General features: G+C 43.5%; 1 protein-coding gene across 2 annotated transcripts in view; it reads right to left on the reverse strand.

Moving 5' to 3' along the window:
• Positions 1–18159, reverse strand: part of Bank1 (B cell scaffold protein with ankyrin repeats 1) — a 212253-nt gene that overhangs the window by 157511 nt on the left and 36583 nt on the right. For both annotated transcript variants that reach the window (XM_033756173.1, XM_033756174.1), the window contains exons 4-5: positions 12344–12482; positions 3286–3425 (exon numbers count right to left, since the gene is read on the reverse strand). In XM_033756173.1, coding sequence (XP_033612064.1) covers positions 3286–3425; positions 12344–12482 — 279 coding nt within the window. The remainder of the gene's footprint in view (positions 1–3285; positions 3426–12343; positions 12483–18159) is intronic.

The raw sequence follows: 18159 nt of genomic DNA on the forward strand, positions 1-18159 counted from the left end.
AACAGGAATCACTAGTACTTCTAACCCTAGTATTTGAGTCCTAATTATTGCCCTAATTGGCCTTTTTTGGGAGGGAGGGTCATTTCAATCTCTCTTATATTCTCTAATTTAAGTGAAGCTCTATAAATTATGCTGCTATGTAACTATGTGATGGAATTTAGTTTTTCAATTCTTAATTTTATTTTGGTTTTTTGAGACAGGGTCTCACTTTACACGTCAGGCTGGTCTTGAACTCTCTATGTAGCCCGGGGTGGCCTCGATTGCTCAGAGATCCTCCTGCCCCAGCCTTTCAAGTGCTGGGGTTGCAGGTGTGAGCCACCACACTTGGCTGGAATTTAGTATTTATTAAAAATAAGATGAAATGGTTTAGGAAGCAGTTTAAAAAAGGTCGTTGAGATACAATGTCCTAGACCCTGCGGACGTCATTGTCCATCTCATTTCTGTTTTCAGATTCACTGAATAGAAAGTATCTTATCATAAACTCTAAGAATACGGAGGAGTAAAACCTACAGATTTCTCATTATTAATTATTTCCTTAATTCAAACAATTTTCACATTGCCATATGCCCAATAGATTTTAAATGACTATGGGAAGGACCTTGTTGCTAATTATTGGATCTTGAAATCACATCTGCTTTTAAAATCTCCTGGAAAACTCAAGATGGTTTTCACAAAATATCACTTCTGCTGAGCAGGGAGCATGCTGAAAAAATTCAAATCTGCTAGTACCTGTTCATACAAACACACAGAAACTGTGGTAAATGTAATTACAGTACACTGAGTTTAGAATAAAAATGTTCGGTAGGCCATTTGGAAAGTACCTGAGTTTCACAATTTCGTGACAGACCTCACAAGAAAGGAACAATAACACATTATACTGAGAAGCAAGAATGCTGCTCTTTTGTTTTTTAAGCAAGCATCTTTACACATAATCCATGTTAGAGCAAGGCTGAAGGCCGAAAGGAAAGCCCACCAGGGGAAGTGTGCTGCAGGGCGGGCACCCAGGGCTGAGGTGAGCCCAGGTCAGGGAGCTCACAGGTAAGCTGTATGGGCCGCGGCGGGCTGAGGTGAGCCCAGGTCACACTCGTGCAGATCAAGGCTGCCCTTCCTGGATGATGGGAAGATGGGGTGATGGCCGGGCTGGGGGCAGCACCTCAGGGCGCTTGCTCTGGTCCCTCCCACACCTGAGTCCCCTGGCCTCAGCAGCAAGACCCCGGACCTGTCTCTAGCCATTTAACCGGCACTCTCAGTCCTTGTTTCCGCCAAGGCCGGCTGCGTCTGCGTTGGAGGAATCCTCTCCGCTGAGACTCAGAGCTCCAGCAGGCAGGGGCTCCTTTCTGGCTGCCCCCCACTCCTCCCTTCTCTGAGCCAGGTGGGGGATGAATCCTGAGTGCAGCCCAGCCTCTCTCACCCTCATCTCTGATGCCCTGGGTGAAAAAAGAACAGAGCCTTTTCTAGGTATCTAAAAACTGCAAAAAGTTTGTGCTCACTTTTGGTTCCAGAGGACATCATGACTTGCATTTTATTGCTTTCTGAAAAATTGCCTAGGAGTCATAAATCACATTTAATGCTCACTATGTACAAAGCTTTCCTCCGACAGAAAAGCCAACAGCAAAGTGCACTTGGGGCTCATTCTCTGCTGTCTGAATCCTGATAACGCCATGCTATCCCCTCTACCCATCTTCCTGTACACACAGAACTGTCAAGTGGAAGACAAGGCAGACGTGTCAGAAGACAATGAAACCACCCGTATTTCAAGCTTTTACTTTTGTACTTGCTTTGCAATTACAATGGAGACATTTTTGTCAAATGTCCTCAGACTCCAGTTTGACAAATGGCATTTCACTCTCTGCCTTTCTGTCATCTTTTACCTTTTCCCTTATTCTAAAATATGTCGCTCATAAAAAATAAATTAAATATGTCACTCATAAAAGAGAACTCCAACAGAAAAACATGTATCACACTAAGTCAGAAAGTCTTCAGTTCTGAATTAGTTGAAGCACAGAAGGGTTCACATAAACCTGTTCACCACACTCCCATTGACAGCTTAGTTACCCATCTTCTAGGTTATTTTATGCTAAATTTGAAGATCACATTGTTCAACCCAACTATGTCTTTCTTCACATCTTCTGTCTTTCCTGCTCTCTCTCAATGAGGCCATTAGGGAAAATTATAATTCTCATTACCAAGCATTAGTAGAAAGGAACGTCATTTATTTCACTCTGAAAACTTGATGGAATAAAGGCGAAATTTCCACATTAAGCAAGCTTCCTTTTAAATTCGGTCAAGTCATAAAATATAAAATAAAATGCGGAAGTGAAGCTAATGGCTTAAGTTTCTGCAAGACATAATTGTACCATTCCACAACCTGTGCGGGATGGATTCCTTGCCTTGCCTTTTCCTTTTCCTTTCTATTCCTGCCTGTTTTCCTTTTTGTGATACTGGAGATCAATCTAACCCAGGGCACACTGTCACTGAGGCACATCCCCATCAGTTTTTACTTTTTATTTTGAGACATAATCTTGCTAAGTTGCCCAGGCTGGCCTGGAACTTGGGATCCTCTTGTGTTATGGTTTGTCCCCCTAAAGCCTCATATGGCCATAGATGGTTTTCTCAGAGGTGGCTGAATCTAGAGGGTGTGATGCTGGGATTAAGGCCGTATGATCGCTAAAACAGTCCACTGATTGGTTTGGCGCTGCTCTAATCCCAGTAGTCTGGATAATATAAAAGGGGCAGAAAGACTCTGCTAAAATTCCCTTGTTGGTTTTGCTATGGTGTGGGCATTGTGAACTGCTTCTCCTTTGTGATGACCCTTTGTCGTGTGACTCTCTGTCTTGGAGCCAGCGGTTTATGAACTAAAACCTCTACAGATGGTGAGCCAAATAAACCATTTCCCTTTTAACTTTGGGTGTCAGGTATTTTTGTCTCAGCAACGACAGAGAAGTAACTAACATATCCTGCCTCAACCTCCATGGTAGCTGGGGTTACAAGTGTGCACCACCATGCCAGAACCTTTCTTTATATTATGTGTCAGTGTTAGAATAAGCTCAGCACAATGGCCATGTTGTAATAGGCAGCTCTCTCCTGCTGTCATTACCTGGAATGGCTGAACCTGGGAAATTCATTAGCCTGCATCCCTGCACCAAGGTGGGCTCCACCCATTCCTCCTGATTAATGGTTTATTTTTATTCAATGCACATCCAAACTTCACACCAAAGTGAGAATCCTCCTGCCCTGTGTGAGCTCACACTATGATTAATGTCATGGAGAGATCCATGCACGTACCCAGCACAAAGCCCCTCCTGGGTCTGTCGCTCTAGGTGGACCTTCTGCCACCACGGCTGGCGAGGAGTATTTCATCTCTGCTGTGGCTGTCAGAATTCCATCACAGTAGATACGGACACTGATTGACCCAGGAGGAAAATCTTTTACAAAACACAAAGAAGAATTATGAGCTCAGTATGCAATGCACTTATATCTTTTTGAAAATATGAAGAATTCATAACAATTTTACTAACTTCTAGAATTTACAATTTTTTTATTCTGGATGTTTGAAAACCACAAAATGGAATGTATAATTTGGATTTCACTGTTTTTTAAAAGTAGAAATTTAAAACACATGTTAAAATTGTAGTAAAAGCAAAGCACTAAACTTTTTCTCCTATTTAGCAGCATCCTTTATTTTCCTGTGATCTGTAATCATATTTAAGTAATTCCTTAGAATTTAGAAAAGGGCAGCCATTCCTAAAAAGCTAGGCGTTTATCCATTTAATAGAGAAAATTCTAACTAGTAACAGGCAAACTTCTCAAATGGCTTTTGGTAGGAGGAAAGCTTATTGCAGTTACAAAGGTTGCAGTCTCTTGATCAGAGCTAAAGCCCGAGGAGAGGAAATTTGAATCTCCTGAGTCTTCAGCAGGCCTCTTGTGTAGATGACACACCTATGTAAAGCTCTGCATAAACATGTTCTCCAACTGACTGATAGTGTGGACCCTTGACTTAGGAACTCAATTTGTTCTTGAGGGCTGGTTGTAATTCAGATTTGTCAATTGCTTTCCAAACCTCTCTCCCATATAACTTTAGGCCACACTTTCTTCCAGGCAGAGCTCATTGTCCTTAGAGAGACACTTGTCCAGGATTTCTCAGTTAACCCCACAAAGGAAAAGATGCTCTTTAATGTTCTTTCCAGAACTTCCTATGAGTTAAATCTGTATCTGAGACCATTTGGAAGCACAAGTGTTTGGCATTTGGGTCATAGCTAAAGACTTTGGTCTTAAGTTAAAACTAAAATTTAGATCATAATCCAAGTTGCTTGCATGTTGGGCCAGTTGTAACTCAAGGGTACACTGTAGCCATCTTGTGAATTCTGCTGTGTGAGTTAAAGGTGCTTAAAAACGTGAGGCTTTCCATGAAGGAATAACAACACACAACCATTTCAATAGAAAAGTCATGTTTTAGTGTAAGAAAAGTAAACAAAACTTAGCTCTTTAAGTTTGTTTGTAGAATAAACCTTACAGTCTCCCACTCTGTGGCAAAGATACTTTCCAAATTCTTGAAAACTGTCACTGACATGTCCCAGGTTTGGCATAAACCAAGGACTCAATGACCCTGAACAGCATTGAATATTTAAAATTTATTAAGCATTAAGCACTTATTTTACTTTATCTCATGAAGAAGTTCACAGAACTCTTATGATTTTATTCAGCAAAATTTAAAGGCAACAAAAGCAATGTTAGGCTTATTTAAATGATGGAGCTAAAGCATCCTCCTCCAATATTCTTACTGGATATATAGCTTCTAAAAAGGATGCATGCAGAAAAGTAGAAGCTCTGTCTTGAATGAGAAGGGCTCCTCCCATAGAGAATATCAGAGGAGCCCACTGAAAGCTGAAAGTGTAAATCACAGGGCACGAGCTACAGCAGTGTGAGGATGGAAGACAGTTTTCAACTCACTCCAGCTAAGAAAAGATTTCAGGAAGGTGTTGTTTTTTCGATTTAAATTTCCATTTTATTGCAGCCAGTTATAGGATGATTTTGATAGAAGATTTTGAATTTGGTTTTGGGGGAAAAATTAGTTCCTCATTTTATGAGGAACATAACCTGAAGGGAGTAAGGAAATGAATCTTGAGAGACACACGTGGAAAAGGATTGCTTGACTCTTCTTTGATATAGCATACTTAAAACATTTTAACCTCTTTCCAGTCTAACGTAATTTAATTCTGGTATGTGAACTCAAAACTCTCCCAGGGGATCTACTGAGAATGACGTTGTTTTTGGAGTAACCCACTGAAGAGCTGCCCCTAGAATTGTCATATTGCTGTTAAGTGTTTTCCTATCTGCCGAGTAGAAGTAATTAATCCAGACCTAGTTACTGTTAGACCTGCGTGTAAGAGAGACTTGCTCATGGAGTAGTCTGATCCAAACACCTCCTTAGTGATAGAAATCGAATTGGCCTGTTGTACATGGTCATGAGCACAATAATACTTTAACACAATAATACCTTAACATGGGCTTGCTACAGAGAGTACATTTTGCAGCTTTTCAATAAAAATAGAGACCAGCCAATTTAAAGATGCAAATGGGATATATCCAAAGTAAATTCTGCTGTTCACCATCAGCCTTAGGTAGGCAGTAACATGTAATAAAGGAAGCCCACACAATACAGGGCAAGGCCAGCAAACCAAGCAAGAGCGTGAGAGTCAGCGGTGAGGAGGAAAGGTGTAGAGTGGAGGGAAATCCTGAAGCAACTTGACATAAAATCCTACAGACACTACAGCGATGCAATGATAAAGGAGCCCCACTTGAAGTTCAAATCTCAAACTCCACACCACACCAGTGAATTTATCCTTTAAAAAGTTTTTATTAGTCTGTGTTTGAGCGCCCAATGTTTATGCCACTTTCGTGGAGTTGGCTTGTGTACACAGCACGTGTCAGTTCCTTTTCTCAGCCCCTTACCCCCCTCTTCCTACCTCCATCTCTTACCTCTTCCCATTTGAAAAGGCCCATCTCACAACTTCCTGTTACCTTTTATTTTGCTATTTCTAATTTGGGTTTCTCATATGAGAGAAACTATGATTTAAGCTTGTGTGTCTGATTTATTTCACTCAACATAATGATCTTGAGGTGCAGCCGTTTTCTTCCAATGACTCAAGCTTCTCCTTCTTTATGGATGAAGTCTTTGTCTTTTTAAGAGATTATCATTGTAAGATTTTCATGTCCAGGATAAACATGGTAAAGAAATCAGCATGCTTTTCTCGATCATTAATGCTATTTGTGTAGTAAATTCTGGCCCACATAAGCCTTGTCAACGTTTCGGTTTTCCATTTAACTTGTCTTCCCCTTAATGAAGTGGTTTATGGAAAACAGAATCCAAGGACAGTACGGAATAGCAAAAATATTTCACTACTTCCATAAAAGTAGACATTTCACACATCTGCCAATCTCAGAGCGCTTTTGCTTGTGTATTCCTGTTGCATGAGAAGCTGCATTCCTTTACGAAGGAATTTTAACGTGGCAGACACTGAATGAATGGAGGAGTGAGATCAGATACCAATGTGGCCTCTGTGGATCAGAGCATCATGAATAAAAATAGGTGGCTTCAGAACCTTGGTCATGCCTAAAAATTAACCTCAATTTAAAATATATCAAAATGGTTTTCTTGAATTATGATATCTAGAAACATAAATTGGTCATAAAAATCTATTTTTTTCCGGAAGGAAGTTTGGGATAACATTTGACACAAAGTCTTTTTCACGTTCATTTTTAAAGCATGAATTATCTAGACCAGAGTTTCTTAATTAATACAGAGACACTATTTTCGAGGGTGTATTATGCATTCCTTTCAGCTTTTAACGAGCTGTCCCCTGTTGTGTTAGGTTTGTCTGGTTGTGCTACATGACTACCCTCTTCCTTCTGCATAGAATTAGTTGATGTTTCTAGCTCAGAGCCTCCTGATGTGCTTTTACAGGGTTAGATATAACTTCCAGTTGCCTTAGCCCAAAGTCCTCGTGGATGTGAGCTTGCATCATGATCAGTGTGATTCTGTAACTGTGATGTGTGAACTTGGCACAAGTAAGAACCACTAGCAGATTGGTAGAGCTCTGGGTGTGTCTGTGGATGATTGACAGGTAGGCCTCAAACCCAGGGGTGGGGGAAGCCCCAGCCTGGGCATGGGTGGCACCAACCAATAGGCCTGTAGCCCAGATGGAATACAAAGAGGAAAGAGGAAGGGAGTTCACCCATTTGTGAGGACCTCCAGTCTTCCTGAGTGAGCGCCTCCTTTGCTGCAGTTGCCTTTGCTCATTGGTCTTTAGGTCCCAGTTCTTCCTGGCTTTTAAACGCAGACTCACCCTGGTGGCTCTTCAGGGAGCTTCGAGGCCCACAGCCCTGGGTCCCTCCTGTTCTTAAGCTTCCAGCTCTCCAGGGATGAGCAGTGATGGGGCCTTTGGCTCTCCAGGGTGGGGACAGCCATGGATTGTTCTGCTCTGATCCTGCAGACAGCAAGGGAGAACTCTTCGCCTCTGGCCCTGTGAGCCTGTCTAATAAATCCCCTTGCATAATTAGACACCTATTTTCTGTTGATTCTGTTCCCCTAGAGAACCCTAATATGGTCATGAGTATCTGTGTATTTCTTGTGCTTTTTTCATTCTTTTTATATTCCAAATACATGCATATTATGTCTTTTTAAAATTGTTGCATATGTCTTTGATATTCAATTCTATTTTTTAATTCTTTTTTCTTTTTGCCTTAAATTTGGGAAATTCTCATTGATCTATCTTTGTGTTCAGTGGCTCTTTTCGCACTCACGTCCAGTCTGTGAATGAGCCTTTCAAGTGACCATTGATTGCCAATGCAGTGTTTTTAGATCTCTGGAACTCCTCTTGATTTCTTCCTCAGAATTTCTATCTGTTTACACTACCCATATGTTCTTGCACGACATTGACTTTTTTTTTGCATGAGTATCTTTAACACATTAATTAGATTTATTGGAAATTCCTTGTCTGATAATTTCAACATCTGTACTACACCTAAGTCTGAAAACATCCTTGCCCTTGCTTTGTTTCTTTTACATTGTTTTATTTTGGTGGATTTTTTTCTTTTGTATACCTTGTGATTTTTGCTTGAAAGCCAGACATGTATCAGGCAAGAAGAACTGAAGTAAACAGCCTTGCTGTGAACAAATGTGTAATAATCTGACTTGGAGCTGTGCTGTGTTCAGTGTTTTCTGCCACTGCATGTGCCGCAGGCTCCCCATTCCGCTGTTGTCCTGGCCTTATGTCCCTCTGGCATCTATACTGTTCACAGCACTCCTGAGTTTTGAAGCTCTTCAAGCTGTAGTCCTTCGTCACTGCAGTGGGACAGGGGTCATGGGGATGGGAGGCATCAGTCTTATGTATCTCTTGGCTGTGACACCACAAGTGTCTCTGCTGGTGGCATAGCTTCCAGCCTCCCCCTTGAGCGGGACAGAAGGCAGCTGTGGGTGGAGACTTCCCTGGTTGGGCAGAGCTCTTGGCAAGTGTTTCCCTTGGTTTTCGTTTGTAGAATTTGCTGGGAGGATTTCACTGTGATTGCTCCTCCTCTGACGCAGCCATCCTGTGAGGGTCTCTTGTCCCACTTTCATGACATGAATCAAGTGGGGTTCCTGGAGGTAAGTCCTGATCAAGTGAGGGGCTCCTAAAGTGCTGTCGCCTTAGGGGTTTCTGACTGTGAAATTAATCCACTCATAGCTTCCAGCAATTTAGCAAAATTAATTGCTTCTACCAGATTAAGGCTCCAGTGGCTTCTACTCCAGGAAAGATGAGCTCAGTGACTCTTGTATTTTACTTTGCTGTCCAGATTTTTGCACAGTGATTTGCTCTTGCTGAAGTTCAGGTGTCAATAACCCCAAAGGCAAAGCCTTTGCATGCTGACTACTTTGAGCTGAAGGAGGTTTGAAGGGCCCAGAACCGAGTCATTGTGACCCTTTCCCGTCCTACCATTTCCTCCCCTAATTCCCTCCATTGAGTGGATCGAGCAACTGGAAACCCTGAACCACAGAGCCTGGAGAGGCCAGTCTGCCCTCCTCTCTGGGTCCTCACTCCAGGGTTCTTCGTCATTCCTGGGAGGAGAGAGTGCTGCACAGAAAGGCCTTCCTCAGGCTACAGTCACGGGGTCATCCCTTGATCCAGTCATAGTTTTATACACTGTCCATTCTTCACTAAGCATAAGAATGAAAATTACTTTCTTTGAGTCTTTGGGTCTTCTAGTTGAAGATTCCTGGGTGGTAAAAACTTGGATGAAATAAGCTTGCTCGCTTCTTTCCCCATTATCCTGTATTTGGCTATCAAGGTATAGGCTGTGGCCCTTATGATGGGTGAGGAGAGATGGTGATTTCCACCCCTACACACTGCAACCTCCCTTCTCTACGTATTCAAAAAGAGTAGCCATTTTTTAATTGGTTCAGCTTTTTCTTCTAAGAATGGGAGTGCCAACCTTAAAGCTCTTCGCCTGATAACACTGAAATCATTAGTCTAGTATTGCTTTTAAACCCTTGCTTTCATCATATAGTTGTGGATGCCTGAGTTATGACCGAAAATGCAGTACTTGCTGTGGAAGGTTCAAAACATTTCAAACTCTAGTGCCATAAGCTGGCAAAAGTGACAGTCAAATGCCATTTCTACCAGGGCATTTTCCATCCATATTCTCACCCGGGTTCCTGAACCTATCTCTTACATTGCTGTGTAGAAACCAAGATTTTGGAAGACAATGTCTCATTAATTTACACAACACAACAGCTAGAAGAATGACTTGTAGAAGTTTAACTAGTATAGCTGGTAAATAGTGGTTTATTATTTTTTTAACTAAAAATTTGTTATTTAACCACATGAACATGTCTTGGGAGACAGGGAATATTAGTTTCCTGCTAAAAAATTTGAATTTTGACACTCATTTCATATTTCACTTTTTATTTATAAAATTTAAATGGATACAATATTTATACTTATTTATTCAGCTCAGCATTGCAATTTGATGCATGTATACAATGTGTTGTGATCAAATTAGGGTAGCCAGCATTTCTATGAAGAGTTTATCATTTCTGTGAGAAATGCTTCTCCTCTAGGTATTTTGAAATGCGTAGTTCATCGCTGTAGAGCTGAGGAACACAAGAATGGCTCCTCCTGGTCTCACTGACCCTTGTACCCCCAATCCAGCTTTTATTGCCTGCTCTTCCCCTTCCTGGCCTCCAGCCCTCCCTTACCTCACTCTTTCCTTCTGTGTGACTGACTTCTTTAGCTTCTACAGAGGAGTAGGGACAAGTGGCTTTCATTTCCTGTGCCTGGCTGATTAACATAATGCCTTTTCCTTAGTGCCTCAAATGACAGGATTTGACCCTTTTAGGGTTGCATAATCATTCCGTGGTATTACACGGAGTATTAGGTACACACAGGCAAACACATACATACATATATGAGCACCTTTTGTCTTTGTTATTCATCCTCTGATGAACGCCTGGCCAGATTCCCCATACTTCTCAGCCGTGCACAGTACTGCAGTAACACAGGGTGCACAGGTCTCCTGGACACAGCGACTGCTTCCTTTGGTGCGGCTGCATCACCTGATCATCCTGAACAGACCCTCTTAGAATTAGGGTATTAGAGCTGAGCCCCATATCCGGATTCATAGAGTTGTCTCCTGCTGGAAGGGAACCTGCCACCCCAGCCCTGATGCTGAGAGTTCGGACGCTATTAGACTTTCACCCACTGAGGTCACAGGCACCCCTGACTCCTGTGCGTGCCCAATGCCCAGTGTGGGCTCTGTCCCATCTATGTGTTGGATCTCTTCTGTGGGTTTGAGGCGAGAGGACAAGCTGCCCTCCCAATTTGCCTAGGTTGTAAATAAATTTGTTGTTCATGTTTCTCGTTTTTCTTTTACTGTGGATGATGGTAGAGCCCAGTTTCAAGACTCTGTTGGGGCTCGGTTGTGATTCTTCTGTCCTGTGAGGAGCTAGAGTGTTTCCCATCGCAACTGCATGAGTTGCCTTCCCAAGAGTTGGGTAGAAGTTTCCTCTGCTACATCCTCGCCAACATTCTTCAATTTTGTCTTTTGAGAGTGGCCCATCTGACTGGGGTGAGATGACACCTCACTGTGATTTTGATTACACTTCTTGGATGATTGGTCACGTTGAGCATTTTTTTCACACACTCATTAGGGGGCTTTGTGACAGGAAACAAGGAAGAGGAACGTGACAGTGTTCTCTCCCATTTCACCCCTGCACGTGCTTGACCATAGCAGAAGGTAGGGTCTGAAGCTTTCTAAAGTCTGAGGACAGAGCCTTTCCTTCTTGTAGTGCTGCTCCAGGCTAAGCTGTGCAAGGAGAAGTACCCAGGGACAGGCTCTTTGCATAGCAGACACAGGTTGAGGAACATCCTGTACTTAGATTGCATAATAGCTACATTCTAAAGGGGCTGGTGGTGACAGGATGTGTGCTTGATGTTCTTCAACTTCAAAAATTGTTTCCTTTCTGTGTGCTGGGGATTGAACTCAGGACCATTTGCAAGGCAGATGTGCCACTGGGCTAAATCCCCAATTTTAAATATTTTTACCCCATTTTCAAGTTTGTGATAATACCAAGCACCTTTGCATTTCAAGATGTTTTGTGAGGTTCATATTTATGAAATTCTTATAAGATAATTTTATTATCTCATTATAAAAGGCTATAATAAAACAAGCATTCTTGCAGTTATATCAAAACACTCAGAGACTAATTTATAATATTTTGATTTTAATACAATTACCGCGGTGGTGCACATGGCTACTCCATCTGGAATTTTACATCTAATAGAATTTATCATGTAGTGAGCAGGGCTAGGTCACCAAGTGACCCCTTTTCAAATGAGGTCAAGGAATGATGGAAAGATTATCTGCAGAGATGGTACCATGATTACACAATGGTGAAGATGATGTTTTCCAAAAATGTATTCTGAGGCTTTGCCAGGGAAGGGGACACAAAGCTTATTAATAAAATCCTAGAATCTGCTAATCCTACTGCTGCAATAAAGGCCCTCATTTTAGTTCCATATGTAACAGCTGACATGTCTTGAAGTGCTCTCTGGGGACATGTTTAAAGACACTGTGATGCTGGCTGTCATTTCACTACATGGTCCAGAACTTGACTTCTCATAATTTACACATTCTCACTCTCACAAGTCCAGATTAATAATAACAACCTTGGGTGTGTGAAAGCTCAACGCAGGAAGCACCTGCAGGACAGGGCTAGTTTCTGTAGGGAAGTGAAACCATTTATTATAAATTTAATGAAAGGAACTTAGGATGATGTTTTATACTTACTAAAGCATAAAATTCTTACCTAGGGCTTTCATATGCCAGATGTTCTTATCCCAAAGGGCTGGCCGTGCTCGAATGCACTTAGCATCTGATGCAAACTCAACCTCCACCGATTCACCAACTACTTCATCTTTCAGAAAAATGAATATCTCACCAGGATTCTGTAAAGTGAAGACGGAACCCAACTGAGCACTTGAAACAGTTTGCCTTAACCAAAGAACCCATTACATCTATGAATTATAAAGGTCATATGCTATCACTGAGGTCCTTTACCCTGTTATGTCTGCAGTCATATTCAGAAATGAAATATGCAAATGTGATTCTTGCTATATTTTAAATGTACCAAGGGCTGGGGATTTTGCTCAGTGGTTCTGATGCCTGCCTTGTAAGCAAAAGGATCTGAATTCAATCCCCAGTACCAAAAAAAAAAAGTGTCAATCTGGGGTTTATGGAGTGTTTCCCCCCAACACCATATTTGGCAGGGAACAGGTAGTGAGAATTGAGAACCCTTTTTCCTCTCACCTCTCCCTGCTCCTGGCCCTGTGGCATTTCCCAGCATCCCAGCAGAGGCCTAGAACGCAACTACTCATGAAGTCTTCCCCTCCAGCTGTCTTGAGCTTGAGTTTCTTCTCTGTCCATGAGATGCTAAGACCTCTTACCATTCAAGCATAATACCATCTTTAAATGTCCCATGGTTTTGGTGTAGTAGAAACTCTCTGGTTGCTGTTTGTTTTTTATGAGTAAATCTGAAGGTTTTTGAAATGACCAAAGCTTACAAATCCACAAGATTCAAGATTTAATTAAGTGGGAAAAGCTGAATTTGTAAACATAAGTCAATGTGTTTTTGAAGAACTCTTTTGGGGCAGAGACTAGAAATGAATAGAGTTGCTGCAGAGAAAAGAGAAGAAGAAACATTTGTTGGGTGCCTGTACTACACTAGGAATTATAGTAAGCACTTTCTACACACAGATTTTTCCTTCCACCTTGGGATACACACACAATAGAACAATGCACGATGAAACAGGTCGGCCGTGAAGTGTGGTCCTGCCTGCGCAGGTGTCTTCAGCTTAAATGATTCTGTAAGCACAGATGGGAGGAGACTTCAATCCCCACGACCTCAGGAGCTTGTCATGGGCTATGGCTGTGATCAGCGGCTCCTTCCATGTGTCACATCCTGGTCACGGGGCCAGGGCCGTGCAAGTCCCTGGTGGGCATCGGATTGTCCCGGGTCAGGAGAGCAGGAATTTGCTTGTGACAATGGCTCCTAGTTTGGCTGTTAATTTTCATTTTCACAGTCACTGGGAAAGCTTTAAAAACTCTATCTCCACCTTATAACAGATTATTTATTTCTAGACCTCTGAAGGTAGGAAAAACAGGTTTTTTAAAATTTCTCTGTGTAATGGCCCCCTAGTAATTTGAGAACAAATCAATTTGTCATAGGAAAAATATGTCTTTTGGCTGCTGTACATCTCAGAGTGGGAAACATACTCACCCCAAAACAAACATGGGCAACATGTTTACTTCTTTTCTTTTTGCAGCGGAGCAATGATCACTTTTAATTACATCCCGGAGATAATCAGAACCATTCGCTTCTAAATCCATGCTGCTCTTTATGTCATGCTATCCCTTTTAGAAAAAGGAAATATTCTTCTTTTTCCTTATCTGAGGTATCACTTTCAAAGGCTTTCTTCAAAGTCCTACTGAATTTCAGCCTCACAACAAATAAACAGGAACTCCATCTATATCCACTCATAACATCACATTTATCAAAATCGATCATTTCAGAACGCTCTTACTTGGTAATCTCCCTAAGCATAACTCACAAATCAATAAAACTTTCATTTTAATGCTTGTACCCAAGAGACTGCACAAATAAGATGTCAGTGGTACCAAATAATTCCAGTTGATCCACCCATCTACTCCAGGCATTTTTTGCAAGAGTCATGCTCCCCAATATTTGCCCATAGGCTATTTTTGAACTAAATCCCCCTCACCCCACTAAACTGCATATAGAGAAAACACCCAATCTTCAAAGAGTTCCCTGGATCCCCGTCATCCTCGTCCTCCATGGCAACCTGTGGAAGTTGGGGAGCCTGCCCTTCCCGGGGTCTTTGGTGCCTTTGGTCCTTCTCGTCTGTCACCCTACCTTGACTCTTCCGTCCCACTCGCTTTGGCTCTTTCCTCCAGATCCTCTTCCCAGTTCTTTTCCACTCACGGACCACTCCAGGCTTGACTCTGACTCTGCTCTTTCCGAAGCTGGCCAGTGGCTGTGCTCTGCAAATGCTTTACTCATGTTGCCGACTCGCTCTTGTTCCTGAGAGCCTGCACCAGCTACTTCTTAGGCATCAGATTGGTTCCTTTAGTAGAGGGCAGGGTGCTGCCTTTCAACTATTTCCAGAGAAAAATTCTAAACAAGAGACAAGCATCCTAACCAGTGGGAATGAGGCACATGCCTCTTCATGTGCACCCAGGGCCGGCTTCTTGGGCTGTGACCTGTGCCCTCACACAAGGACCCTGTTCTTGGCTTAAGGCTTGCTCATCACTGCCTTGTAATGCTTAATAACTTGAACAAAGGGCCTTGAGTTTTCATTCTGCACTGCAAATTAGAGAGCTGGCCTGTGTGTCCATGACATTGTCCTATTTATCCGCTTTTCCTGTTCTCTCCCCAGACTTCCACTATCCATGGAGGCTCCAACTCAGGTTTCACTACCTCTACCAAACCCTCCGGGAACCTCTACCCCCAGGAGTTCGGAATTCTGAGGGGATTCTTGTGCAGTGCACACCCATACCCCGTAGTGGAGTCCAGCTTGGTCACGCCCTCTACTTTTCTAGTTCCTCACGTCTGTTGTCTTGGCTTCCCAGCTAGATCTTGCACACCACAAGGGAGTTTTTATGTTCTCACTGCCTCGTGGCATCTTGTACAAGTTACACACCTAAGAGACATTCTGTGTCTATGTATTTTAAACATGATATTTTCACATGGAACATGGTCTGCTTCGTCTGCTTCGTGCTACACCCACAGTCAGCAGCCTGCTCAGAGGGAAGCCCTGCCACGGTCCTGTGGGCGAATTCAACTCACTGGCGAAAGTACCGAGATGCTGGAGTTTTGTCAGCCATGAGGCTGCTGTCCGACTCTCAGCCTCTGTGTGTCCCTCATTTGGGCCTGAGAAATCAGAGAGAGTGGGTTATGGCAATGGTAACTTCCAAACTCTAATGTTTTCCTGCACTGGTCACAAGTCTGGAAGCCTAAAGAACAGAGCTGAAAGCTGGTGCACAATGGAACAGGTCAGCCGTGAAGTGTGGTCCTGCCGGTGCAGGTGTCTTCAGCTTAAATGATTCTGTAAGCACAGATGGGAGGAGACTTCAATCCCCGCGACCTCAAGAACTTGTCATGGGCTATGGTGGTGACCAGTGGCTCCTTCCATGCATCACATCCTGGTCGTGGGGCCAGGGCCGTGCAGGTCCCTGGTGGGCATCGGAGTGGCCCAGGACAGCAGAGCAGGAATTTGCTTGTGACAATGGCTCCTAGTTTGGCTGCTAATTCTCACTTTGACAGTCACTTGGAAAGCTTTGAAAACTCTATGTTCCCCACGTAACAGATCATTTATGTCTAGACCTCTGAAGGTAAGAAAAACATTTTTAAAAAATTCTCTGTGTAGCCTTTAATGGTCCCCTGGTAATCTGAGAGCAAATCAGTCTTTTGTAGGAAAAAGGTGTCTTTTGCACCCTGTACGTCTCAGCTCCAGAAGGGCGGCCCTTCACAGAATCAACATCTCAGGCCTCGATGCCTGTGTACAGTCATCTTTTACTCTGATGATTGAGCTTTGAAAATTAAACCACAGATGAAGCTTTAAGGTAAGGTTGGTCACGAAGGACTGACTCTTGATTTAGGGCCAGAAGTGATGGGCAGTGCTGGTAGCTCTTGTGTACTGTTTCAAATCGAATTGGGGGCCACTGGTAAGAGGTAATCGGTGAGGCAGATTCTGAGGTGCCCAAGGGGCATGTCTTCCCTGACATCTGGAGGTCTCTAGATTTGCTGATTCCAAAGTCTGCAGATCTGTGGGGATGAAGACTCAGGGTCCCTTCAGACACACAGGTGTGTGAGTGAGCAGGTCACAAAATGTAGCCCTCATTAGAGGAGTTGCCGTGTTCCGCGATTCAGATAGGAAACTACTGAATGCCATTAATACAGATCGAATGCTGATAAAGGCACTACAGTGGTCTTTGGGGTTGCGCTGTGTCTTTAAGAACTGAATTTGTTCAAGAAGTCAATGTGTGATCTGGCTTTATAGTCTCATCTTCAGGACATGGGGGAGTTTCAGTGAGAGGATAACAGGAAGAAGAAAGGACTATGCCTTGATTGTACTGAAGGAAGGGAGAGATTTGGGGGCAGAAGAGCTGAGACTGCAGCAGGCAGGTTCTTCCAAAAGGAAAGGGAGACAGGAGGGGAAGAGACTCACAGAGACTGGAGAGGTGAAGCTATAGAGACAGACTCTGGCCTGTTGGGAGGGGCTCCCATGGGGCACACATTTGAAGGACCCCTCTAAAGCTGTGGGTAAAAATTATAAAGGGAGTGACAGAGCCAAGCAGGGAGGTACACATCCCACATCCTGGAATGGTGGCAGGCTGAGGCAGGAGGGTTGCAAATTCCAGCCCAGCTTGGTAAATTGGCAACTCAGTGAGATCTTGTCTCAAAATATGAAAAAGGGCTGGGAGTGTCATTCCGGGTGAAGGCCTTAGGTTCATTCCCCAGTACAGCAATAACAATACTACAAAGAAAAATAAAAAGGAGCGACTGGAAGCAGCCCTTGAGGATTAGCCAGCTCCAGTGAGTGACTATCGGACAGCAGGGTGGCTTGCAGAGAAGCCCTGGAGGGGCACAGAACACTGATGGCTGGGAGCGGCAGGTCTGACGGTGACGCCCTTCTGTGCCACTCCTGCATGGTTCCCAAGTCTGGGGGGGGTGGATTTTCCCTCCTTCTCTGAGGGGGACTAGGGTGACCCCCGTTGGCATTTGCAGTTGTCCCAGCTGGGTGACCATTGCTGCATCTACTGGGCAGAAGCCCTGGTTCTGTGATACCCAGGACAGAGGCTGTGGCCAGGACAATGCTCGGTGCTAACCTGAGGCTCCATGCTGCCCACGTTCAGCAAGAGCATCACCCACTGCCTGGGTTAGTGACCAACCAACGCAGGGATGGGGAGGGAGGTCCACAGACCCACAATTCCACAGCAGAGGCAGTGCAGGAGGGACCCTGCCTAACGCCCACGCCCAGAGAACATTACGTCCCAACTCATGCTGGAGACAGAAGGACCAAGCGGGGAAAGAACAGGCTGTGAAGATGCCAGGTGCAAAGCAAGCCCATTCCAGAACAGCCCAGGCCCTGGGCAGAAATAGCACTGTACAGTTCTGGATCACTTAGGGGGTCAGGGAAGCTTAAACTGTCCCTTCTCAAGTACAGGGCCTCTGTCTCCCTATAATTGGAAGACTCCTCAGAAGTGACCTGAAGATCAAAGTGTGCTTTTGGACAACTGGCAGACACTGTACTTTACCAGTGTAAAATTGGAACAGGATTTTTGCTCAGCTGGATGCAAATGTTCTTTTCTGTGGTGCCTGGCAACCATCACAGGGACTTGGATTGTACTTAGAACTACGTATGGAGTATGCAAGGCTGTGCTGGGATAACTGCTTTTGGTCTGAAGGATTAGCTTATTTTGAACTTGTAAGGAATGGGACTGGTATTAAAATGATCTTATATATCCTTGTAACTCTTAGAATATTTTAGAGTGAGCTACCCAAGAGAGAGGTGATATTGAAATAATTTATCCTCAGAGAATCTG

This window comes from Fukomys damarensis, unplaced genomic scaffold (genome assembly GCF_012274545.1).
Source record: "Fukomys damarensis isolate Sample0158 unplaced genomic scaffold, DMR_v1.0_HiC HiC_scaffold_25, whole genome shotgun sequence".
In the NCBI taxonomy this organism is placed as follows: Eukaryota; Metazoa; Chordata; class Mammalia; order Rodentia; family Bathyergidae; genus Fukomys; species Fukomys damarensis.